Genomic DNA, 27,308 nt, shown 5'->3' with positions numbered 1-27,308 from the left:
TAAAAAAGAAAATGTATTCAGTGGTGGTGTGTGGCGCTCTTCCTGGGGAGATAATCAACAAACATCTACTCCTCCACTAGGGAACTGACAGCAGACCAGAGTTAAGGGCGCCACCAGAATCCAACTTGGTGAACCAGGGAGTTTTGGGGTTACTTCTAGGAGCAGAAATGACTCGAATGAAGTTCTCTTACCAAAAGTCCATCCCAGCATGGGTGATGGCTCTTGAAAGCTGGGGTCGGAGCTCACTGTATAGTACTTAGGCAGCTTGAAAGGTGGAGAATCTACTTGACTGTTCAGATGGTCTGAGCCTCTCGGCTTGTTGGAGAGTGTTTTAGAGCCGCTTAGCCTATCTGAACCTGTTAGAAGCAGCTTTCCTTGTCTGAGTTTATCTCCCAATGGTCCTTTCTGCTTACTTATTTATGCTTGGGGGAAGAAAGGGCCTAATGCATCTGGTAAGTTTCTGGAACTTCATGAAGCTTTTGAGTTGTGTACTCTCTGAGCCTAACTAGCATCCCTGCAGGACTGAACAGGCTCACCTATCTTTAGAACATCATGTACCTTTCAGGCTTCTTCCCAAGATAGAAGTGTATCTTGGAGGATTTCAAGAGAACAGATGGAAACCATTTAGTTTTACTACTTTTCTTCCTTTCTTTTTCCCTCCCTTCTTCCCTCCCTCCCTCCCTCCCTCCCTTTGTGTATTTATTTTTGAGCAGGGTCTTATGTATCCCAAGCTGGCTTCAAACCTGCAGTAGCTGAAAAAACAGTAAACTTCTGATTCTCTTGCCTCTATCTCTTGAGTGCTGAAATTGCCAGTCTGTGCCCCCATGCCCAGTATTATGTGGTCCTGGGGTTCAAACTTAAGTCTTTTTATGTTGTACAAGCCAGGCCCTCTACCTCTTGAGCCATGTGTCTACACTATATAGTTTTTGTTGTGGTTGTTTTTTCAGTTAAGTCAACTTGTATTGTTTTTGAAACTTTATTAAAGATATTTGAGTTGCTTGTTTGCCATTGCTGAAGTAGGCAGACTGCAGCGATCTTTCTCACACACTCTACTTTATATGTGATGTTTTACATTTTTTCTTTTAGAAAAAGCTAAATATTCTTGCGTATATGTGAGTGAGTGTGGTGTACACACGGAGGCCAGAGGATGGCGGTGGGTGTCCTGCTGTGTCATTCTTTTTGACTCTTTTGAATCTGTTCCTCTTGCTGAACCTAAAGCAAGCCTCAGTGATCCTCCTGTCTCTGCTTCCCTCAGTCAGGTGCAAATAGCCATGACTGGCGTTTTTATGTGGGTTAGGGATGTCAAGTTGGGTCTTCATGTTTGTTCAGGATGTGTTCTTACTCACTGAGTCATCTTTCCATTCCCAGAAGTTAAATGCTCTTAGTTAATTACATGCCCAGTGTACAGCCTTGCTTCATCATCACCATTATTATTTGTTTCGTGTTCTGCATCTCAACATAGATATGGTGGTGATGTATCATTAGGAAACTGACCTTCCACATGTGAGTGTTGCGCTGCCTTCATTTCCTTGTTATGATTGCTTAGTTTCTGACTTGAGGATAATCATCTGGCCAAACCCTTCATTGGTATATGTTATGCTATAGTCAGAAGGTAGTCCAAGATGCTTAGATGTCATAGTGACTGAAAGAGACACATTAGAAGATCATTTCTTTGTTTAATATCTAGTGTTAGTGCTAAAGATAGTGTTCAGTACAGATCAGAATTTATATTTACCAAATCCAGAATGGAACCATTTGATTTTTCATCAACTCCTCATGTTGACTCTGCTTCTGATGCTGGAATCAGGTATTTGGATTTACCATTTTTGAAGGTCTGATAATTATAATAAAGCAAACTTTCTTTAACATAGGGAATTGCCTTTTTCTTTGTGAACATAGATTTATGAATTTAGTAGTTTTTATTATGCTGAAGTAAAATTTGATAATTGAGCTTGTGCATTTGTAGTTAAACAGTCATTTGCCTTGCTTTAAAAAAAGTGCAGCTTCATGTAATAATTTGCACCTGTGATCTGAACAGACAGGAGTCTGAGGCAAGAAGAATTGCTAGGAGTTTGAGGCAAGCCTTGGCTACATTGTGAATTTTTCTTTCACTTAGCATTACAAAAATATTTTGAAAAATTATTTTTATGGAGTTGGAGAGATGGCTCGTCAGGTAGGAACACTTGTTGCTTTTGCAGAGGACCTGGGTTCAATTTTTTTTTTTTTAGTGGCTCTATGGTGGCTCATAACTGTCTATAACTAGAATCCAGCATCCTCTTCTGATCTCTGTGGGCACCAGGCACACAGATGGTATACTTACATACAGTCAGGAAAAGCACTTATACACATAAGATAATATCTTTAAAAATTACTTTGTGTGTGTGTTTTGAGACAGGGTTCTCACACTGTGTGGATGAGGCTAACTTTGGACTTCTGGCAGTCTTCCTGTTTCTGCCTTCTAAATGCTGGGATTACAGTCATGTAGCACTGTGCCTAGCAAGCAGAATGTTTTTAAGGTTTATCCATGTAAATGCTTATTTTACTGGCCTAACAACATTCCATTATATAGATATCCTGTATTTCTGGAGTCATCTGAAAAGAGGTAGGGAACAACTTTAATTGATGATTTCTGTGGAATGGCACCTTGTTCTGGGATATATAATAAAGCAAAGGGAGCAAGCCAGTAAGCAGTCTTCCTCCATGGCCTCTAGGTTCCTGCCTTGTCCTTTTTCAGTGATGAAACTGTTACTGGGACACGAATTAAATCCCCCACCCCCAGCTTGCTTTTGGTGATGTTTTTAATCACAGCAGTAGAAACCTAAAATTAAAATACAGTATCATGAACATTTGTGTGAAGTTTTATATGGATGTTAGTTTTGTTCATGTATCTAAGAGTAGAATTTGCTTGGTTATGTGGTAACCAGGCTCAGGTTATTGATACATTAATTGTTCATGGTAACATACCATTTTACAGTCCTCCTTGCGGTATGTGAGCATTGCAGTTTCTCTGCATCTTTACACGGTTGCCGTTGTCATCTTTTGATTGGAATAGCCGTCTTAGTGTACATCTCTCATAGTTTCAGTCTTTATTTCCTTATGAGGTTGGTTGGATAGCTCTACATGGTGTTTTTGTTTTTGTTTTTTGGTAAAGGCGGTTCTTACTTAATGTAATGTTCCATTCCTATAATCTTGGCACTTGGGAATAGAGGCAGGGAGGATCAGGAGTTCTAGTGAGTTCAAAGCCAACTGAAATTATGAAACCTTGTCTCAAGCAAAACAGAAGAAGGCCCAGACAGGCTCTCACTCTGTAGCCAGGTTGTCTTGCCTTGCTTTCCAAGTGCTCTGAGGACAGTTGTGAGCCACTGTGCCTTATATTTCATGCTTTTTTTTAAGATTATTTTTAAAGTATATATGTATTTGTACACGTGTGTGTGTGTGTGTGCAGGTGCACTGGGAGGCTAGGAGAGGGTATTAGATTCTGTGGAGCTGGAATTACAGGCAGTTGGGAGCTGCACAGCATGTATGCTGGGCTCCAAATGCGGGTCCTCTGCAAGAGCAGGCTTCCCTCCTGCGCTACCTTTGCAGCTCCAGGGCCATGCTCTTCATGACAGTGCATATATTTTCCTTTGAGAAATGCCACCCAGATCTTTAGTATTTTAAAACTAAGTTACTTCAATGTGTAAGAGTGTGAGGTGGAGGTGTGTGTGTGTGTGTGTAAGTGTGAGGTGGAGGTGTGTGTGTAGGAGTGTGAGGTGTATGTGTGTAGGAGTGTGAGGTGGAGGTGTGTGTGTGAGGTGGAGGTGTGTGTGTATAGGAGTGTGAGGTGCAGGTGTGTGTGTGTAGGAGTGTGAGGTGGAGGTGTGTGTGTGAGGTGGAGGTGTGTGTGTGAGGTGGAGGTGTGTGTGTGTGTAGGAGTGTGAGGTGGAGGTGTGTGTGTGTGTGAGGTGTGTGTGTAGGAGTGTGAGGTGTGTGTAGGAGTGTGAGGTGTGTGTGTGTAGGAGTGTGAGGTGGAGGTGTGTGTGTAGGAGTGAGGTGGAGGTGTGTGTGTGTAGGAGTGTGAGGTGTGTGTGTGTGTGTAGGAGTGTGAGGTGGAGGTGTGTGTGTAGGAGTGAGGTGGAGGTGTGTGTGTGTAGGAGTGTGAGGTGGAGGTGTGTGTGTGTAGGAGTGTGAGGTGGAGGTGTGTGTGTAGGAGTGTGAGGTGGAGGTGTGTGTGTGTGTAGGAGTGTGAGGTGTGTGTGTGTGTAGGAGTGTGAGGTGGAGGTGTGTGTGTGTAGGAGTGTGAGGTGTGTGTGTGTGTGTAGGAGTGTGAGGTGGAGGTGTGTGTGTGTAGGAGTGTGAGGTGGAGGTGTGTGTGTGAGGTGGAGGTGTGTGTGTAGGAGTGTGAGGTGGAGGTGTGTGTGTGAGGTGGAGGTGTGTGTGTAGGAGTGTGAGGTGGAGGTGTGTGTGTAGGAGTGTGAGGTGGAGGTGTGTGTGTGTAGGAGTGTGAGGTGTGTGTAGGAGTGTGAGGTGGAGGTGTGTGTGTAGGAGTGAGGTGGAGGTGTGTGTGTGTAGGAGTGTGAGGTGTGTGTGTGTGTGTAGGAGTGTGAGGTGTGTGTGTGTGTAGGAGTGTGAGGTGGAGGTGTGTGTGTAGGAGTGTGAGGTGGAGGTGTGTGTGTGTAGGAGTGTGAGGTGTGTGTGTGTGTAGGAGTGTGAGGTGGAGGTGTGTGTGTAGGAGTGTGAGGTGGAGGTGTGTGTGTGTAGGAGTGTGAGGTGTGTGTGTGTGTGTAGGAGTGTGAGGTGGAGGTGTGTGTGTGTAGGAGTGTGAGGTGTGTGTGTGTGTAGGAGTGTGAGGTGGAGGTGTGTGTGTGAGGTGGAGGTGTGTGTGTAGGAGTGTGAGGTGGAGGTGTGTGTGTGAGGTGGAGGTGTGTGTGTGTGTAGGAGTGTGAGGTGGAGGTGTGTGTGTGTGTAGGAGTGTGAGGTGGAGGTGTGTGTGTAGGAGTGAGGTGGAGGTGTGTGTGTGTAGGAGTGTGAGGTGTGTGTGTGTAGGAGTGTGAGGTGGAGGTGTGTGTGTAGGAGTGTGAGGTGGAGGTGTGTGTGTAGGAGTGTGAGGTGGAGGTGTGTGTGTGTAGGAGTGTGAGGTGGAGGTGTGTGTGTGTAGGAGTGTGAGGTGTGTGTGTGTGTAGGAGTGTGAGGTGGAGGTGTGTGTGTAGGAGTGTGAGGTGTGTGTGTGTAGGAGTGTGAGGTGGAGGTGTGTGTGTGTAGGAGTGTGAGGTGGAGGTGTGTGTGTGTAGGAGTGTGAGGTGTGTGTGTGTGTAGGAGTGTGAGGTGTGTGTGTGTGTGTAGGAGTGTGAGGTGTGCGTGTGTAGGAGTGTGAGGTGTGTGTGTGTAGGAGTGTGAGGTGTGTGTGTGTAGGAGTGTGAGGTGTGTGTGTGTAGGAGTGTGAGGTGTGTGTGTGTGTAGGAATGTGAGGTGTGTGTGTGTGTAGGAGTGTGAGGTGGAGGTGTGTGTGTAGGAGTGTGAGGTGGAGGTGTGTGTGTAGGTGTGTGTGTGTGTAGGAGTGTGAGGTGTGTGTGTGTGTAGGAGTGTGAGGTGTGTGTGTGTGTAGGAGTGTGAGGTGGAGGTGTGTGTAGGAGTGTGAGGTGGAGGTGTGTGTGTGTGTGAGGTGTGTGTGTAGGAGTGTGAGGTGTGTGTAGGAGTGTGAGGTGTGTGTGTGTAGGAGTGTGAGGTGGAGGTGTGTGTGTAGGAGTGAGGTGGAGGTGTGTGTGTGTAGGAGTGTGAGGTGTGTGTGTGTGTAGGAGTGTGAGGTGGAGGTGTGTGTGTAGGAGTGAGGTGGAGGTGTGTGTGTGTAGGAGTGTGAGGTGGAGGTGTGTGTGTGTAGGAGTGTGAGGTGGAGGTGTGTGTGTAGGAGTGTGAGGTGGAGGTGTGTGTGTGTAGGAGTGTGAGGTGTGTGTGTGTGTGTAGGAGTGTGAGGTGGAGGTGTGTGTGTGTAGGAGTGTGAGGTGTGTGTGTGTGTGTAGGAGTGTGAGGTGGAGGTGTGTGTGTGTAGGAGTGTGAGGTGGAGGTGTGTGTGTAGGAGTGTGAAGTGGAGGTGTGTGTGTGAGGTGGAGGTGTGTGTGTAGGAGTGTGAGGTGGAGGTGTGTGTGTAGGAGTGTGAGGTGGAGGTGTGTGTGTGTAGGAGTGTGAGGTGTGTGTGTGTAGGAGTGTGAGGTGGAGGTGTGTGTGTAGGAGTGAGGTGGAGGTGTGTGTGTGTAGGAGTGTGAGGTGTGTGTGTGTGTGTAGGAGTGTGAGGTGTGTGTGTGTGTAGGAGTGTGAGGTGGAGGTGTGTGTGTAGGAGTGTGAGGTGGAGGTGTGTGTGTGTAGGAGTGTGAGGTGTGTGTGTGTAGGAGTGTGAGGTGGAGGTGTGTGTAGGAGTGTGAGGTGTGTGTGTGTGTAGGAGTGTGAGGTGTGTGTGTGTGTAGGAGTGTGAGGTGTGTGTGTAGGAGTGTGAGGTGTGTGTGTGTAGGTGTGTGTGTGTGTGTGTAGGAGTGTGAGGTGTGTGTGTAGGAGTGTGAGGTGTGTGTGTGTGTAGGAGTGTGAGGTGTGTGTGTGTGTGTGTAGGAGTGTGAGGTGGAGGTGTGTGTGTGGAGGTGTGTGTGTGTGTGTGTGTGTGTGTAGGAGTGTGAGGTGGAGGTGTGTGTGCATGTGGCACTCGCTCGTGTGCATGTGTGTGTGGAGTGGAGGTCAACCTCAAGTGTCTTTCTCGGTTACTTTTCCCACTTTACTTGAGACAGCGTCTTGCACTGAATTTGGAGTTTACCAGTTTGGCAAGACTACCCAGCCACAAAGTTCAGGCTCTCCAGGCCCTGAGCCCCCAGCACCGGGGCTCTGGGCATGTCCTGCCAGGTGTGTCTTTTGAGCGTTTTACTTGGATTGTGGGGATCCAGACTCAGGCCCTTGAGCTTACAGGCCAAGCATTTTATGGAGAGAGTGAGCTCCACAGATCCAGAGTTTCACAGCTTGTAGTGCTCGCACTTAACGTGTTAGGTACATTTTTAGTTACATTCTGTTTATTGTGTAAGATGGGGGTGGTCCAGATGAATTCTTTTCATAGGACTGTCTAGTTGTCCCAAGACCGTGTTGAAAGATTATTTTAATGTTGAATGGTTTTGGATCCTCATCAAAAATCAGGTATGTACTTTGAGTTATGTGTGGTTGGTATTTATTTCTCCTTACACCAATACCACAGAGTCTTGATTACTGCAGTTGTGCAGTGAGGTTTGAAATTGCAATGTTTTTAAAGGGTTCTCTTTCAAAATTGTTTTGGTTATTCTAGTGCATTTATATCTACCTGGTTATAATAAGCTTGTCAGTTCTTATAAAAGAGTTAGTTGGTATTTCATTGAATCTGTAGACATCATTTTGAGGAAATTACTACTTCAATAGTATTGAATGTATGGGGTCTTTCCATTTTTTAGGTCTTTAATCTCTCAGTGTTATCTTATAGTATTCAGCATGTAGATCTTGTGCTTCTTGTTAGATTTTTTTGGAAGTATTTTGTTATTTCTGGTGGTGTAGAACATGACAGTGCCTCTTTTAATTTTGTTTTTAGGTTTTTCATTGATACTCTTATTATTATCATTGTTATTTTAAGTGTATACATGTTTTGCATTTGTGTCTGTACAGCACTTGTAAGCTTGGTACCCAGGGAGGCCAGAGAAGGGCTTCAAATCCCCTGGAACTGGAGTTAGGAACTGGAGCTGTGAGCCACCGTGTGCGTGGGGGGATTGAACCCTCCCTCTGGAGGAGCAGCCAGTGGGTTCAGCCTCTGAGCCCTCTCTCCAGCCCTAGAACTGTTTCTGGTTTTGAAACATAGTATAGTTTTCCTGAGCTTGTTTATTAGCTCCAATAAAGTTGTGTTTCAACATATTCCAGATATTAGAACCTGTCATCTTCATCAAGAGGTAGCTTTCTTATTTTTTGATTAGAGAACTTTGATTTCTTTTTGCCTACTTTGTATAGAATGTATAGTATAAAGGAAGTGAGAATGGATGGCTTTTTAGTTCTTGGGTTTCTTAAAAATTTTTAAATAAAATATATGCCTACTTACATGTAAATGAATCATATGTGCCTGGTGTCCATGGAGGTCGAACGAGGGTATTGGAGCCACTGGAACTGGAATTATGGACAGTTGTGCACTGTTTTGTGAGTGCTGAGAATTGAACCCAGGTCCTCTGAAGACAATCTGGTGCTATAACCACAGAGCCAGCCCTCCTGCCCCAGGTTTGTTTTTAGAGCTGCTCTTTATTAGGTTGAGGAAGCTACTGCTGTCCTGTTACTGAGTTCTTTTTATCATGAAGGGTAATTGAATTGTGTGTGTGTGTGTTTACACAAGTGTGCCCCAGCGTGCATATGGAGGTCAGAGGACAACTGTAGAGTCAATTTTCTCCCTTCACCTGTACGTGGATCCAGTTGAACTCAGGTCAGTCAGGCTTACACGCCACACGATTTCAGTCACTGAGCCATCTCACTAGCTCTTTTTGTCTTTTTTGAGATGGGACCATGTAGCCAAGGTTCGTGAACTTTTGTATCCTATCTCCACTTCTTGAATGCTGTATTGGAGGATAACGGTATGCCTGGTTATGCAGTGCAGGGCAGTGAGTGCAGCGCTTTGTGTCAGCTGAGCCGTCTTCAACCCAGAACTTGCATTGTTTGTTTTCAATTTGTATTAAAGGATTTACTTTCCACCTTGCTGTTCCTCTCTTTCCTTCTTCCTTTTCCCCCTTCCTTCCTTCCTTCCTTCCTTCCTTCCTTCCTTCCTTCCTTCCTTCCTTCCTTCCTTCCTCCTTCTCTTCCTCCCTTCCCCTCCCCTCTCGTCCCCTCCCCTCCTTCCTTCCTTCTCCTCTTCCTTTCTTTTAAAATTAGGGAGTAAACCCAGGACTTCTCACTCATGAGGTAGTTACTCCTTTCTTTTCTTTTTCTGTTTCTATGTTTTGGAGACACTGTCTCACCTTATACCCCTTTTTGGCCCAGAACTCAGAGAGATTTGCCTGATTTTCTCTCTTGAGTGCTGGCACTAAAGGTGTGTGGCACCATGCCTGACCCTAACCCACTTTTTATGTCTTAAGTTGCCCAGACTGACCTTGAAATCACTGTGGCCTTGAACTTCAGATTTTCTCCGAAGTTGAGATTTTATGTATTTTTCCCCTGTTGCATAAATCCTATGCATTATATTTGTCAGGAGACAGGAATGTTGCAAATATTTTTCTTTCAAACCTTAGCTTGCTCTGAGATCTGTCATTAACTTTTAGAATGTTCTGGATTTGTCCTTTGTATCAAAGATTTGCAAGTATCTTTTCACATAAGCTGAATATTTTGGGCAAATGAGATATATTTTTAACACAGGTGTTTCCTTAAAAACAAGTAATAAGAGCAGGGGGGGAAATTTGGTGTGTAGATACTTTAATTTTCCCAGTAATATGGTCCAGCACATAAGTACTTCTTTCTTGTAGCTTACATTGTTTATTTTCTAAGGGGAAAGTAATTGAACTGTTCATCAAAACTAAAGTATTTCTTTGGTCTTTTCCTGCTCTGAGTACGTGGGAGTGGAGTGATTTTCACTGACTACGGCTGCTCCATTCTGTGAAAGTCACATTGTTTGTGTACTGTTGGAGGGCCTCATTAGGGGGTAAATTTGCTTTTTCTGTGTGTGCCAATAACAATTCCTGTCTCATACAGAACCTTGCATTTGGGCCGTCTTCTTCCTTAACTGGCCAGTGTTAAACATTCAAGGCCATTAGTAAAATTTCTGGGTCTCTACCCCCTACCTCTTAGTAGGTTTCCAAGTTTTAAAGCTGAAGATACTGGTCCCTGAGATACAGCCTAGTGGCTTTGTGCCTGAATTTGTTGGGCCTCTCAGGGCCTGTGTTCTCAGCTTTAACAAATAAGCTACAGTTCTCAAGAGATCAATGGAGCTTGTTTGTTGATCCTGTATTCTTATCCAGAGGAAGTAGTCTTTTGAGAATGTCTAAGGAAGGGTAAGTGTGCTTCTTATACTTTCTCTGGCTTTTTCTTTGTAAAGAAATGTTATCTGAGTAATTTGAAGATTAATAAGCAATGCTGCCAGTCTGAGTTTGGAGGTAGAGTCAGATTGACCAAAATTCAACCAAAGCTTATAGTGTGTTAATATGTAATCTATTGTAAAGTTACTATGCTGTTTTGAAAGACAGCATTAAGTACCCTGCTTTTCCTCCGATAGAACTTGTTTCTGGTTTTTGTTTATCAAGATTAGAAGCAAACAGTGGTGGCCTACAAAGAATTGAGTGAGGTTTAAGACTTTAAAGGCATTTAAAAATAAATTGTACCTTTAAAAAGTAGGGCAAAAGATTGAAAAGCAGCCTCCGATTCTGTTTCTGGACGGTGTAGAGACAAAAATAACTTTAAGTGTAATTCCTTATTCCTTTTCAGCTTATAATAGAAAATAGCTGTGTTAGTTTTTATTTTTGTATTATTTTCTCGGATGATTCAGAGTCTTTGAGTTATTGCTTTTCCTTTTGTTACCTGTATAATGAATTAATGAAGTGACGAATTAATTACCATGAGTTAATGAAGTGACGAGTTAATTACCAGGTGCTGTGGTTGTCTCATGTCCAGCCTTTTCTTTGAGCTGTCCCTTCGCCAGTTCTTTTGTCCTGTGTGGAGTTTTGAAATGGTTCTAGGGTCTTTAGTCAGTTTACTGAATCATTATTTATATGGGCAAAGAAAAATTAATTGATCCATTTTACTGTTGCTATCCTTAAATTTTACTTCTGTTCTTAAACTTCATTACTGAATAAAGAGAAGAACCAGGGTATAAATAATTCTGTATTGTATTTTGATATTTTTATGACATCACTTGAATTTGAACAGTTTCTTTCAAATGTAAAAGGATTATTTCTTTAAGTTTTCGTGTTTGTTTTTTACTTCCAGTACTTTTTCAGATTACAGTTGATAAAGCATTTTATGATGGGGATTATCACAAATGCTGGCATATTTGTCAGAGCTCTTATTTAGAAAATATGTTTGTAGATTTAGGAGGAACTATATTTCTAGATGAAGTTAAAATGTGGGGCAGGTAATTATTGTTTATTCCCCACACACACACACAGAAAGCAGATGTTAGAGATACATAGTTAGAAAGTTGAGTATAGAGCAAAAAGACCACAGAGAGTTAAGATGGTCTTTTCAGTTTTTTTAGGCTGATGGGACAGTGCCTTTAAAGAACATGGGTTATGTAACAGAATCAATTATCTTTTTTAGTTATGCTATTTTTAGAAATAAGTGGATAAATTTTGTGTTTTGGAATTTTTTTCTTGAAACAAGGTTTCATGTAGTCTAGGCTGGACTGTAACTTATTTTGTACCTGAGGCTAGTCTTGAACTCTTAGTCCTTTTGCCTCTACTTTCTAAGTTTTGGGATTTTAAGTATATAATAGCATGACTTGCTTAGAATCTATAATTTATAGTCACTTGTTTTTATCATTAATATTCAGCAGTCTCTTACTTTGTGACACCTATGAAATACTTAGTATGCCACAAAATGATGCTTCACAGAAACAGACCATGAATTGAGAGTGACCCCATAAGATTATGACAGAGGTGAAAATTCCCTGTTGCCTAGTGATTAAGGTTAGTGCACAGTGCATTACTTGTGTTTGTGGTGATACTGGAGTAAACAGATCAGTTGTGCTGCCAGTAAAGCCTATATAATCATGTATAGTATATAATACTCATTTAGCAATACTCATGTTAGTACTTTATGGATTTATTATGGTGCACACAATAATATAATGATAATTTATTATTATTTTCCAGACAGGGTTTCTCTGTGTAGCCCTGGCTGTCCTGGAGCTCAACAGTAGACGAGACTGGCCTCAAACTCACAGATATCCACCTGTCTCTGCCTCTCCAAGTGCTGGTATTAAAGGCGTGTCCCACTGCACCTGGCTATAAATTGTTATTTTAGAGTGCATTCTTTCTACTTAAAAAAATGTTGGGGCTGGAGAGGTGGAGAGCCTGTGTTTGATCTTCAGAACCTGTGTGAAAAAATCAAGAGTGGTAGTATATTCTGTAATGCCAGCCCTGAGATCAGAGACAAGTGGGTCTGTGGGCCATATCCATCTTTACATGCACACACAAACATACACATAAAAACACACAGAATAAGTTTGCTGTAAAGAAAGGAAGGCTGTGTCATTCTCCTAGCAACCTCATGTAGCTCATACTCACTGCACCTCGTGATTACGTTGAGACCGTGTGGACTGATTGACATATGCCATCCATCCATGTTTGTGTAAACACCGTCTGATGTTCATGTGATGTGGGCATCATTACATGATGAATGTGTTGAGTCTGTGTAAACCCATGACAATTGAGACAGTTTGGTATTAGCAGAAGGACAGATGCAAAGATCACAGGATCAAATAGGAAATTGATAGATGCTATGTGTAGTCATGGTTTTTAGCAATGAAAGCAGGGATTTTAGTGAGATGCTAGTTTGTTTGGTTTGGGGTGTTTTTGACAGAGCCTGTATTTCAGCGTTTCTTCAAAGTTGCTAGGTAGTAGGGATAACCTTGAACTTCTGATGCTCCTGCTTCAACCTCCCAAATGTTGGGGTGACAGTCATGCGCCCACTTTATGCAATGCTGGGGAGCAACTCAGGGTTTTATGTATGCTAGGTTAAGCATCGTACCAACTACATCCTCTGTCTTGAGATGGTGCTTTGTAAACAAGCCACACACATACAAAAAGAATGCAAAATGAATGATAGACCCAACAGCATGTTGTCACCTCGAATAAGCAAAAGCTTTCATTTTTTAATTAAAATATATAAAAAACTAAATAGATAAATTTCGCTTCATCAAAACAAAAACTTGTTTTTTGAAAGATATCATGAAAAAAATAAAAAGGAAAGCCGCAGACTACAAGAAAAATTCTCATATTTGTAACTGATAATGTTGTGTGTTCTCGCAAACCTATATCCAAACTATATGAAAAACCACTCTTACTGCATATAAGACAAACAACACATCTTAAAAATAGGGGGGAAAACCCACTTGAATAGGAAAAAAAAAACAAGAAATGCATGTGAAAAGATGCTTATTCATCAGGGAACTGTGGGTTGAAACACAATGAAATGCCATTGCACACACCTTAGAATGTCTAAAGTTAAAAATACTAAGAGGAGTATGTGTGTACCAGGGAAGTAACTAAGTGACAGAATGCTTGGCCAGCATGTGTGGGGCTCTGCCTGCTGCCCTAACAGCAAACTCAGTCAGAACACTGACAGGGTAGAACAGCTGCTATCTCATGCATTGCTACTGGGAGTGCAAGCTAAAAGGTGACAGTATCTTTTCAAGTTAATATATATACTGTATCATCCTAGTAATTCCACTTTTAGATATTTGCTCAAGAAAAATGAAAGCATACGTCCTTAGAGATGTATGTATGGTGCTGCATGACAGCATATTTTTTAAATGGGTAAACTCTACCTTAAAGTTGTTAGAATGCTCCCCATTTTCATGAAACCTGGGATTTTGTGCATGATAAGCAAGTGATCAGACATTGCAACCCCCAACAATTTTATACCTTTATCTGTGTAATTGATTTGGGGGTGCACATGTGTGCATCACACACTTGTGCCATGGTGTGTATTGGAGCTCCAAAGACAACTTGTGGGAGTCAGTTCTTTCCTGCCACATGAGTCCTCAAGCTTGCTGGCAGGCCCTTCACCTATGTACAGGTTCTTCCCCACCATTTTAAATGAATTTCTTTAAAGTGCACTTTTGAGACCTTTGGTAAAAAGATGATAAACATTATATGTTTTCTTTAGTTCTTGTAAGATTTTTTTCCAATTTTAACTTTTTTTTTTTAATTGGGCAAAACACCACCGAGAATTCAGGTTGAGTTCTTCAGATAGATTGAATTTTGCTTCTTTCAGTCAGCTGGAGCAACGTCAACCATCCTGTTAGTATGACCTTAGACCACAACCTATATATAAGACTTGTTCACTTCCGAGGGGTATTTCTTCCTCTCCCTTAGCACAGTGTTGAAGGTGAAATGCACACGTTTCTCTGTGGACTCCTAAAATCCCTGTGTTTCACTAAAATCCCTGGTTTCATTGCTAAAAACCATGACTACACATAGCATCTATCAATTTCCTATTTGATCCTGTGATCTTTGCATCTGTCCTGCATCTGCCTTCTGCTAATACTAAGCTGTGTCTGGTTAGAGCCCCCGAGAGCCCAGCTTTATGCGGTCTCCCTCTAAAGCCGTCTTTCCCTGGACACGCACCCTTCTAGCTTGTATGCACTGCAGATAAGCTCTGTAATTGGTGCTATCGTGAGTCGGAATTATCTTAAGTTTTGTTCTGTGTTCGCTTTAAGCACTGGGTTTCCTCTGAGGCTTGGCGTACTGCTCCCTGTGCTGAGGAGGCAGAGCCTTAAACCTTCACATGTTACCTGTAGCAGTATTTGTGGCAGTTCTTTTCCCTCAGCTGAAATGTGGACATTGGAGACATGGTACTGATTGTTATAGTCCCTAACTTGAATTTGCCTACTAAGATGAGCGTAGAGTCTTCTGATTAGCAGTCTGAGTGCACAACGGCAGCTGCTCATAGTGAAAGCGGATGGCCAGGAGCATTTTACAGTTGGATTCTTGCTCTCATTTGTTGTTGCAGTAACTGTTGTTGGGCACTTGGCCAGGAAACTGTGACTCCTAAGCAAAGGGAGGAGTTACAGATAAAGTTCACCATTGCCAGAGAAATTCTATTCCACATGGATTTGTGTGGAGCAACAGTGATATCCAATGACAAGTTAAATTAGACGCAGAGGTGTTTTCTCTCACACGGTCTCAGAAGATACATGGTGTTGAGGGTCCTGGTTCAGGCTAAACAGTCTCTTTGAAGTTAGGTTAACATCAAACAGTAAAAATCATAGTAGGGATTTTAAGAAGAATCTTGTTATGTGACTTCAGAAACTACCCAGATAGTTTCAGTTTGCAAAACGGAAGCCAGTGACAGATGAGGTAATTCTGCTTTGAATTATACTCAAATCCAAACCCCGTAGAATTTGTTGTTTACAGAATTTCAAATATAGTAAGTTGCATGCTTTTCTTAAGTCTGAAACTCTTAGATCCCTATTCTTAAAGTACAGTATTGCTAATGATTAATAAAATCATTCCTAATGATTTTATTTCTTACAGCTAATATCTGTATTTGAATGGAATTTCTTCAATTTTTTTTTTTTGCCTTACTGCTGTGGGATATGATAGTAAATACTGTTAAACATGTTTTTATCGGAGTCTGTGCTTAGTTTTACAGTGTTCCTACATATCTCCTGTTAAATGCTCAGATGTCGGCTCACAGTGGCTGACCTGTGGGGATTCTGCCTTATGATTGGGTGCTTACTTTAACCCTGAGGTTTTAGATGATAATTACACATTTTAAAGCATGCTTTTGATTTTTACAGATATGTTCATGCTCTTGAACACAGGTGAAATTATTCTACTAGTTACTAATTTAGTAAAAGGTTATAATAAACCAGCATTGGCAGATCTGCAGAAGGGTCTTGGGACTCATAGAAAATTTGATTTTCCCAAGTACATAAATGTATTTGTGTTGAAATGTGTGTGTTAGTGAACTCCTCTTTTCATCGCTACCTTGCATTTGTATGTGTTACACTCTGTTTAGTTTATGAGCTTAGTGGAGAGCCGCCATTAGTCTCAGACTGAGAGAGAAGTGCTGCAGACTGTCCTGATATGTGCTCTGTCGGGTTTAAGTTGTCTCCTGCGCCAAAGGCTTCTCTTTTAGCGTTGGTGTTTATAGTTTTTGTAAAGCTTAGCATATACGTGCAGTAACTGTATTTGGCTTAGTTCTGTATAATACAGCTGTCCCTTTGGTTATTACGGCTTTGCTTATGGAGCAAATTAGATTTCATTCTGTATAACTCCTTCTGTGTTTCATAGTTTAAGTTAGGGAAAGAAAAGGAAAGATGAGAATATATGTGAGATTTTCACATAAAGATCCTAACAGAAAGGAGGAGGGCATAGGAGTGATTCTTAAGTTTAGGAATTGAGTCTATGAATTAGAGTACTAGTTTTGTATAAAAAGAGAAAGGATATTTGGTGGACGTTTTTTGTAAAAGGTATTTTCTAATTAAAATGTTTTGTTTTTGTTAATATATTGTATGCACATGTCCACATGTGTATGTAGGAAGGCATGCCACTGCAGGCACTTGGAGAGGTCAAAGGACAACTGATCGTGTTCCTAAGGTTGAACTCAGCTTGTTACGCTTGGCAGCAAGTGCTTTTACCCATTTGCTAGGTCTTATTTCCTAATTTTTACACCATACAACGTTTTGTAGCTCTGACTACCCCCAAAAGACAACTTCCATGATATAGATCACAAAATGAAATGTGTGTTATAGCACATATCCAATAAATGGTCGATTGAGTAGGTAATGTGGTTAGTTAAGTAAAAGAGGAATGAGAAATACGACTTGATGGATATTTAGCAGTGATTATTTTGGCAAAAACAGATTTTGTTTATTTATTTGTATTCCCAGAGTATGTTATTCCCGGAGTTAACAAGGATGCCCTGTTCTTGCTGGGTTTGAAAACACGTGTGCTCTGACAGACGCCCATGGCTGTGCAGGTGCCGTCTTTTTTTTTCTGACTGGGAAAGGATGTTTGCTTGAAACTTTAATGTTTCCCCTGCTATGCCAGCTGCCTCTAAAACCAGCTAATATCTTTTTTTCTATCAAAATTGAAACTGTTTTAAAAATTATGTGGTTCTGTATCTCTTTCTTAGAGTATATAGCGTGGAAGAAAAATCTTCCTCAACTCAGTCCTGCCTGTATTCCCTTAGGATATTTTAGGCATGTCAGCTGTTAAAACTCTTAACAGCCCTTCTGCCTGACTTGAGCCTGTTGGAAAAGCTCTAGCAGCCATACTAGCTTGTAACTTTTAGAGTTAGAACCATTATTTTGTGTCTTTCACCTCTGTTGTTTTCTAAGGATTTAGGTAGGTGGGGATTGTCAGTAATGAAGTAGATTTTTGTTATTAGTAAAAAGCAGGCTAAAACTTGGGAGGATCACTGTGGTATCTGAAGTTAAATACTTGTGGTTTTTAGGGTTCGTTTGTTTTTAGGTTTGTAGCTTTGTGATAGAGTGCTTGATGTGCAAGCCCTGTGTTTGCTTTTCTAGCACCTCAAAATAATAAAAACAAGGAAACAAAACAAAAAGGCTTGGGTAGTATCATTTCTCATGTAGTTCTTTCTTCTTACAGCTGTCAGCATTCTTTTTCTTCCCTTACTGTATGTAAGTCAATATGAAATAAACAGTGATTTTGTAAAAACTAGATTGGTTGGTTGGTTGGTTGATTGGTTTTTTATAGTAGATCTGGCTGACCTGGAACTATGTAGATCAATGTGGCCTCAAACTCAAAGAGATCTGCCTGCCACCCCTCCAAAAAAAAAAAAAAAAAGGGAAAGTATAACTACTTTATGTAACACTTCTTTCAGAAACTAACAGATTTATGGAGTTGACCTGTGTGTGGCAGCAGTTACACCCATGAGATACAAATGATTTTCGTGGTTTTCAGGGAAAATAAATGACCGTTTTACATATAAGTCTTCAATGAATTATTTTAAGCAAATCTTTGAAAACCTGTTCTTTAACCGTTTTAATACAGTTTGTAACACCAAGTTTATGAGTTTGTGAAGAAGTTTTTAAAAATTATGTTGCGTGCGTGTGTGTTTGAGACAGGGTCACCTGTCGTCTCTAGCCTTGCCTTGAATTCACTCTGCAGTTGAGGGTGAACTTGAACTTCTGCTCCTCCTACCTCCACTCGGGATTACAGGTGTATGCTACCATGCCTGGCTTATTGTAATGCTTGTGATTGAACCTAGGGTGTTGTGTATGCTGTGCTTCTCAGACCTTGGAGGCTTTTTGTTTTGTTTTAAGTTTAGACAGTCTGTACCATGTAACCCAGACTGCCTTGGTCATGAGCTTGGCCTCCTCAACCCCTAAATACGCCTTCACACCAGGCTTACTTCCCCTCTTATTTACTTACTTGGGCTTTTGTTTTGAGCCAGGATCTGTGTGTATCTCAGGCTGGCCTGGAATGCTCGTAGCCAGCCCAGGCTGGCCTATAATTTGTGATCTTCCTGCTTTGGACTTCCTGCTATGGTTACAGGGGTTAAAGGGATCTTCATCATGTCCAGCCATTTATTTATTTGTTTGTTTGTTTATTACGTATCTTTGTCCAGTCTGGCTTTGAATTCCTGGGATCCAATGCTACTCCTGCCCTAGCCTCTTGATCACTTCAGCACTGGACTGACCTTTACCACTGGACCAAGCAGTTAGAAGTTACCTACCCCTTGTTACCTAAATGGAAACAGGCAAATATCAGAAAAACAAAAAACTCAGTTGAAAAATAGGCAAAGGACCTGAATAGACTTTTTCTCAGGAAGACTTACAAATTGCCAACAGATACGTGAAAAAGTATTTAAAATCACAGGTGATCTAATCAATAGGGAGTTCAAATTAAGACCATAATTAGATATACAAAAGTTCGGCATAAATTGTTGTATCTCCAGTATAAATGTCACCAAGCTTCTCAAAAAAATCAAAGTAATACGAACCAGCAGTACCTAAAGAAAATGAGGTCACCCATCTTGTAAAGCTGCTCTCTAGTGTTCATTGCATCATTATTCCCAATAATCAAGATATAGAAAGACTGCAGTATTTATCCATAGATGCAGGGTGGCTATAAACTCTATACATAAAGCAGAGGAATATTATTTAGCTTTACAAGGGAGAATGTACCATTTGCAGCTATCTAGATGAACTTAGATGATATTGTACCTAGTTAATACACTAAACACAGGAAAAGCACTGCAACATATCCTGTGTAAAATTTAAGAACATTAAATACATAGATGTAGAGAGTAAACTAGTGGTTGGGAGTGAGATACACAACTGCAGGTACCTAGGACACATTTGTCTGAGATGTAAGTACAGTGTGAGCACAGGTAGTGGTCTGTTACACCAGGGAGGCAGAAGAGGGAGGGAGGGGAACTAAGCGCATGGCGTGTTTAAGTTGCTGACCCCAGGAGTCACTGTATATATGTAACATCAAGTCATCAAGTTAAACAGCTTAAATATATACAATAACGAAGTCAGCTGGAAAAATAAAATAGATGGCAGTCTAGAAAAATAGGAAAGTAACTTAATTAAACTTCAATGTTAATCAAGATACGTTTTTTTAAACTTTTTCCATAGGGTGTTTGTGAACAGAAGTTTAGCCATGGAAAAAATAAAGTGTTTTGGTTTTGATATGGATTATACCCTTGCTGGTGAGTAATGATTTTTGATTTCTTAAGAATTACTGATCTTAATACAACATAATGGGTCCATGGGCAGTTCATGTAATCATTGATTTGGCTGCGAGAAGCTTGTGTTGGATTATCTTTCCATTGAGATATGTGAACACTGAAGTTACCCAGTGTTCCTGAGCTTGTAGAGATAGTTAGAAAAAGTCCTAACTTACGTTAAAACTCATAAAATTTTTTATAAAAGTATAGATTGATGAATACATTAATGTGTCTATTTGGTCATTTTTGGCTCTAATTATTTTAAGCTGTTTTTCAAAAATAGAAAAAACATTTTTTTTGAGCAAGTATCACACTGTGCTCCAACCTGACCTGGGACTTGCTCATGCAGGGTAGGCTGGAACTCCTGTGGGCTTGAAACGTGCATGGATCTTTTGCGTTTGCTTCTTAAGTGCTGGGAGTATAGGCATGTGTCACAATGCCCAGGTTAAAGATGAATTTTTGGATTTCTCATTCTGCTATAAAGTTAATTATTAAATTTTTAAGTATTATTATGGGATTGGGGGAGTTGTAAGTGCTTGGCTTGCAGGCATGAGCTACTACACCCAGCAACATTTTTTAACCCTTTTCATGTTAGTTTGATTATAATGCTTAGGAGTCAAACCTAGGGCCTTGATCATGTCAGGCGAATGATTTACTACTGAGCTGTACCTTTCAGATTCATAACGTTTTACTCTTTTTTTTTTTATAGATTTGTTTTATTTTTAATTAGTGTGCATGTATGTATCTGTGTGTGGGTATGTGCATATGAAAGCAGGTGACCACGAAGGTCAGAAGAGGGCAACAGATCCCCAGAGCTGGAGTTACTAATGGTTGTAAGTGTCCTGACTTGAGTGCTGGAAACTAAATATAGGTGCTCTGAAAGAGCAGTACACACACTTAACCATTTAGCCATCTCTCTAGCCCACTAATACTTATTTGTAGACAGAGGACGACTGTTCATTTTCCATCAAATGGCTGCATGTACAGTATACAAAAAGACTTCCTAAAAACTAGAGGTGTTAGCTTTGCTCATACAGTCTCCTGAAAAGATTAACATCGTACTTCTTCCCTTCTGTCTCTCATTGATAGTTGAAATAGCCAGGTGTCAGTCTATAGGTTTTTCTCTTCAGAACTTAAAATATTGATAACATTGTCAGGATGTCACTTAACTTAAGAGTAGTAGGTTTGAGAGATCAGGTTGAACACCTATACATGTGTTTAACACATACAGTTGCAGTTACAATACTCAGGTGGAAATTCCAGAAATTCTCTTTTTAAAAAAATTGCCATTAGCTAGCTATAGCAGTATGCACTTATAGCCTCAGCACCTAGGAAGCTAAAGGATTGCTCGAGTCCAGAAGTTTGAGACCATTGTAGGTAGGTTATAATGAGATCTTTCTTTAAAAAGGAAATGTTAAATACACAGAACTTTAAAATGTGAAACTTACTTTCCTGAATGGTTGTCATTAAAAGTAACTGAGTAACTTCTTTTGACACTGTTAAAATACACAAGAGCAAAACAGAAACAAACTCAATCCCTTTGAAGTTAGAAGGCTTTCATTAGAAAAATATGCTTTGAGGTACAGTGATAAAATAAAGAGGTATGTGTTTGTGTTTCTCTTTAAGGTTTGAGTGTTTGGGCTAAATACTCTTGGTATGTATGTTTGTATGTATTTATTTACTTATTTATTTTTGAGACAGGGTGGGTCTTGCTATCTGGCTTGGCTGGCCTTGAATTTATTATCTTCCCTCAGTTTTCTCAGTGCTGGGATCACAGGTATGAGCTGACATACTTGGTGTGAGTCTATATTCTTTATGAATCATTCCCTGTACAATTCTGACATCTGGTAAGTTTCCTCAGAGCATTAACATGTTTGTTTATAAGATGAAGCAGCTGTTTGCATATTATAATGTAAAGCACATTACAGACATACCACATAATCCTACAGAACAAGCAGTTGTAGAAAGATCTAATTGCACCTTAAAGGAAATGCTTATAAAACAAAATGGAAGAAATGAAGACCCCCAGGGATGACTAAATAGTGCTCTGCTAACTTTAAATTTTCTGAATGTTAATGAGAAAGGAACAACAGCAGCCAAGAGACACTGGGTTATAGAGAAAAAAAATGTGGAATTAAATTAGCCTATATACTGCAAGGCTGTGTTAACATCAGAATGGAAGCCAGCAAGACTCTTGTATTGGGGACTCAGATGTGTTTATATTTCCACAGGAAATGAAAAGCTTTTTGGATACCATCAGGACTGATAAAAATTAGAATTGCGCAGGAGAGGTCGCCTGAAACCGTTGGCCACTGATCCAAAAAGTGCTTATTTCATTGAAAATGTTTCTACAGTTGTGTGACATTTGGAATTATGGGAACTTTTCAGAGTTCCCATAATTATAAGTGCTAGGGCCCCAAGAAGCAGAGTTGGTGGTTGGTGGTCATGGGGCTGGGGGTCGGTTGATATTTGTTAGTAGTCATGTTCAAAAAGAAAGAAATTAGATTTGCAGATCTTTCTCTCTCCTCTATCATTTTTTTCTCTTCTATCTAGTGATAGTGCGTGAAATGGGGAGGGGGGAGGAAGGATGGGGAGAAGAAAAACCGACTAAGTAGCAAAAGACTAGCTACACCTTTGTGTATTTCCTTGCCTAATAAAAGACATTCAATAAACATTTGGTTTTCTATTAACAAGTAAAGGAAAAAATAGTTATTAATTTCATCTAAAAGATCGAATATGCTATTTTAATCATATGGGCAGCTCTAAATAGGTTTGTTTATCATGTTGGCGGCTGAAAGCCTCTCTTGAAGTAGATATAGTTATCTATATACTTTTTTTGAGGGAGGTGCATACACACACGTGTGCACACTTCTCCAGAAGTCCTAAGGGAATAGGACAGTATTTGGGGTTAGAAGTTGTTATTAATATTTATTTAGTTCCTTCATAAATATAGACTGATACATTCACTCTTAGTTTATAACTGTGGAAATTGAGCCAGATGGGTGTAGTAGCTTGAGCCTTTAATTCCAGCACTCAGGAGGCAGAGGGAGGTGGATCTTTGTGAGTTTGAGGACAGCCTAATCTACATAGTTCCAGCACAGTCAGAGCTATGTAGTAAGACTCTGTCTCAAAAATAAACAGAAAAATGTTACTTCTAATTTTGTTCATTTTGGAAGCCATTTTGATCAACCCCCCTTCCCCCAATTTGGAAGTTTGAAGGGCTTTTTTTGGTTTTGGTTTGGTTTCACTTTTAATTCTTAGGCACTGTAATTGACAGGAAGTTACATTCCCCAACTCTAATATGTTCAGGTTCCATAAATTCAGTGATACACATATGTGTTCCATTAGAACAGATGGGTACTGTGGCTAGTGTCCCACAAACTCTCTTGAGAAACTTTCAAGCAGACAAGAATAACACTTATAAACCACATATTTCTGTTAGAAAATGTACTTTTATGAACAGTGTGCCTTTTAATTTTCAAGCTCATTGAGCCAGTGGTCACTCAGTTCACAAAGGAAGCCAAGTCAAGACATATGAGGACTTATATATATATAAAAGGAAATGTAGTATCTTTACTTCCTATTTAAGTTCATGGCCAAGGCTCCATAAAACAGAAGAGAGGTTAACAAGGAAAAACATTCTTTTGTTTTATAAGAAGACATGGGAACCTTCTAAGGAAATGAAGACTGACAAATGAGAGAACTTGTGTGTTTTTATGCTCAGATTTGTCACAAAGACAGTCATGGGGAAATATGATTGGACAAGGATGTATTCAGATCCTTCCTGCACCTTCAAAGAGAAGGATATTCCTTTTTTTCCTAGAAGGGAGTTCACCTGTAAAATCAGGGACTTAAGAAACTGGTGTCCCGGGGTTTTATGATGTGCTTCAAAGGGAGAGAGTGGAGATAGGATAGACTTTCTGTTTCTAGTTTTTTGGGGTCTCAAGAGACAGTATTTGAGGTAATGTGTCCTGAACCTTGTCAGTAACTAGCACCTGGCTATTATTATTATTATTATTCACAGTCTTGCTACATAGCCTTTACTGTCCTGGTACTTACTTTATTGCCCTTGAATTCATGGGAGTCCTCCTGCCTCAGCCTTCTAAGTGTTGGGATTACAAGCTTGTGTACCACACCTGGATGGCAACTGACTTTTAAAACTCAGGGAATTTAAACCTCAATCAGTTTCCATTTTCATATGGTCTAAGTTTTTAAGACAACAGAAATTATCCAGTAATCTGTAAATATCAATAAAAGACCCCAAATAAAGAACAAAAAGCCCAACAAACAAACTATGAACTTTCTTCTTTTCTGTTTTTTTTTTTATTTTATTTTGGGACCCCCCCAAATGAAAATCTTGCCTGGAACAGAAATCCCCTTTCCTTACAATTTGGATTGTAGCCCTTTCTTTAGCATGTAGATAGTGTGACAGTTTGTCTTTTTCCTTTCACTTAAGTGTGTATGTGTACATTTGAGTTGTTAGAGATTGAACCCAGCGATTTGCGCCTGTTATGTAAGCATTCTATCACTTAGCTACAGACCTAGCCCATTTCTCTCTTGCTTTTATGATTTTAATTGAAATAGAATTACATAACTTTCCCCCTCCAGGTCCTCCCAGATACCTCCCCTCAAGCTGCTCCCGTGTGCTGCCGTCATTTTCAAGTTGATTGCCTCTTTTTTCTTTATTACCATTATATATACAGTAATACATATATATATCTGTATATGCACGAATATATAAATATAACCTGATAAGTCTGTGTTGTTGAGTATATGGCTTCAGGGCTGACTACTCTGCATTGGACAGCTAAGGCTAATTCTCAGCAGTCATTAGTTGCTTATAGTTTCTTGTATAGGGTAGGGCCCCATGAAATTTCCCCTTTGCATGTTAAGACACCCATTGACATTGACATGTCTTGTTTATTCCACCATTCTAAGAGACTGACTGCAGACTTCCTGGTATTCTGGCACCTACAGTCTTTCTGTCCTCTGTACCTCAGTGTTCCCCGAGCTGTAGAAGCAGGGGCTTTGCTGTAGATGCGCATCACTGGGGCTGGGCTACACACAGTCCGTTGCCCTCTGCATTTGTCCTATTGTGATTTTTCTGTGGTCGTCTCCATCTGCCCTAAAGAGAGGCTTCTTCGAGTAGTGGTGGGTATATGTATCTCTACGTATAAGGCTAGCATTTAAAATAGAGTGAGGAATTTTGCTAGCCTAGCAAAGTGGTGTTCTATCATTCTTTTCTAATGTCCATGACTTCACTAGTTCTGGGAAGCTGACTAGGTTTTCCATAGCAGGTATGACTTGCCTCCTGTTGAATGGGGAGTCCAACTAGACAGCAGTTGGTTACCACTGATATGTGAGTGACGCTTACTGCACTTTTTACAGCTACCTAGCTATGCTGGTAATTGTCATGGCTCACAGTGTTGCAGCTGGGTAGGACTGCTAAATAAATTGCTTCCCACCTTTGTTAGCTTGCATAGTGTTTTTCTAGGACTGGGGGGAAAGGAGGTTTTCAGATCAGATCGAACTTGAATCATTTGAGTCTTGTGTCTTAAGTGTTCAGTGTCTTCAGCAATAGGGGCTACCCTCAACCCCTGAGAGCCAACCAAGGCATCGGTAGTCTCTGTTGCTTTGAGAATCACTTGGAATACCCTTACCAGCCATTCAAAAGGAGGTTCCTCCTACCTGGTATTGGGGATTTTGTTAGTCTGTGGGGAACACTGTCAGCCCAGATAGTTTAGCTTACTTTAGGACACACAATTTATTAATTCTTATCTCCAACATTCACCTCCCCTTTCTTTTCTTTTTCTTCTTCTTCTCTCTCTCTCTCTTTTTTTTTTTTTAAAAAAAAGCTCAGTGAGTACAATTTGTGCTGCCCATGTACTCCTGAGTATGAAGCTAGCTACTAGAGTGGTTAACCTATTAAGAGCCACACTGTTAAAGAAAACTGACTGTCTCTATCCTAGAAGACATTAACAGTCGGTAGCTTCTCAAGATGAGGGCTAGTGCCTAACTTTTACTTAATTTTTAGAAATAATCTTAAAGGAAAAAGTCTGCTATATAGCTTATTTCAAGTATTTTAAAATACTATGAGTAAATTGTATATAATTTCTCAATTAAGAAAATTAGAGAGAGGCTGTTGTCTTACTGGGAAGAGACACTGTGACCAAGGCAAATCCTACCAAAGAAAGCATTTTATTGAGGGCTTGCTTCAGTGATTTGATCCATTACATCATGGCAGAGAACATGGCAACCTACAGGCAGGCACTGGAACAGTAGCTGAGAGCTATATCCTGATCCATACACAGAGAGAACAAGAGAGAGAGAGAGAGAGAGAGAGAGAGAGAGAGAGAGATTGAGAGTGAGAGCATGTGAACACATGCGGGCACCTGGGCCTGCCATGGGCCTTTGAAACTATAAAGTAAACTCCCACCCTCCCCCCCCATCCCCCTGCACGTGCCCCATGACACACTTCCTCCATCAAGGCCACACCTCCTAATCTTTTCTAATAGTGCTACTTCCTGCTGACCAAGCATTCACTTAAGAACCTGTAGGGCCTTTCTCAGTCAAACCTCATCCACAACTAGAAACTACATCTGAGCTACTGCCCTTGTCTGTGTCTGTGCAATGTCATTAAGCTACCATGGGTGAAACCCAATTATCTGAAACTTGAGTACTTTAAAGTACTTCTATAAGCGTGGAGAAAAGCATCAGAATAAAGCTATTAAAGAGTACCAGGAAAGAAATTAAGAAAAACTAGAACTAGCCCCCAATATTCTGCTGGTAGCAGAAGCATCCCAGGACCTCTGATCATCATCAGCCTTTAATAAATACATAGTAAATTTCGTTTTATTGTTACTGGAATGGACTCAACCTTCTTGACATTTAAATGAACATTTGTTTGTGGCTTGTTTCCTCGGACTAGAGTCCAGGGCACTCATCATGTTTCTGTCAGCAATTGTATACCCTCACTCGCCGCACTCACTGGAAGTGGAGGCCTTTAAAGTGAGGAGAAAACGATCTCAAGGAGAATTACGCTCTTGGCATGCTGCCCTCAGAGAGCGTGACGCCACAGGGCTTTTCCCCGCCGTTTGGTGCACGTACATACAGCTTAATATTGCTAACCTGTGTTGTTGTGAGGAGACAGTGAGGGTCTCTACCACAGGCGAGTCTCAAACTTCTGATGTGGCTAAGGATGGATCACCTTGAACTTCTGATTCTCCCGCCTCTACCTAGTGTTAAGATCGCAGATTCCTTTCTGTCACTCAGTGTGCCAAAAGTCTTAATGAAGAAATCAGACTCAAGGGAAAATAATAATAATAACAATTATTATTATTTTAAATTTATTTATTATTTATACAGTATTCTGCCTGCATTTGTGCCTGCAGGCCAGAAGAGGGCACCAGATCTCATCATAGCTGTTTATGAGCTACCATATGGTTGCTGGGAATTGAACTCAGGATCTTTGGAATAACAGCTCTTAACCTCTAAGCCATCTCTCCAGCTCCTCAAGGGAAAATTACTGTCAAGGCATTGCAGTGACTATGCCTTTGTTTTCATTTCTTTCTTTTATTTTTTGTTTGTTTGTTTTGTTTTTTGATTTTTTGAAACAGGCTAGCCTCTCTGTGTAGCCTTGGCTGTCCTGGACTCACTTTGTAGACCAGGCTGGCCTCGAACTCACAGAGATCTGCCTGTCTCTGCCTCCCTGAGTGCTGGGATCAAAGGTGTTTACCACGCCCTGCTTCAGGTTCTTTATTTCTTAAAACTTCCAGGATACTTTGTGGTTTCTGAAGAGCTAACTTATTTCCGACTATATGTCCAACTTGTTAAGTACCTGAGTTTTATTTCCTTAAGATTCCTTGAAGAAGATAATAACATTTCAAAAAATAGGATAACTTTATGAAGCCAGAGCTTCTTACATTGTTTTCTATTCACTTTCC

At 40.7% G+C, this 27,308-nt stretch overlaps 1 protein-coding gene across 5 annotated transcripts in view; it reads left to right on the top strand.

The window, feature by feature from the left end:
• Nt5c2 (5'-nucleotidase, cytosolic II) overlaps positions 1 to 27,308 on the top strand; it is a 118,848-nt gene that overhangs the window by 66,496 nt on the left and 25,044 nt on the right. For 3 of the 5 annotated variants that reach the window (XM_060390701.1, XM_060390687.1, XM_060390691.1), the window contains exon 3: positions 19,274 to 19,347. In XM_060390701.1, coding sequence (XP_060246684.1) covers positions 19,274 to 19,347 — 74 coding nt within the window. Of the gene's footprint in view, positions 1 to 9,963; positions 9,993 to 19,273; positions 19,348 to 27,308 lie in introns of those variants that run through there. The other 2 variants (XM_021650524.2, XM_060390706.1) reach the window with 1 other exon arrangement.

The sequence above is a fragment of the Meriones unguiculatus genome, chromosome 1, assembly GCF_030254825.1.
Source record: "Meriones unguiculatus strain TT.TT164.6M chromosome 1, Bangor_MerUng_6.1, whole genome shotgun sequence".
NCBI lineage: Eukaryota > Metazoa > Chordata > Mammalia > Rodentia > Muridae > Meriones > Meriones unguiculatus.
This window is presented reverse-complemented; position numbering and strand designations above follow the sequence as displayed.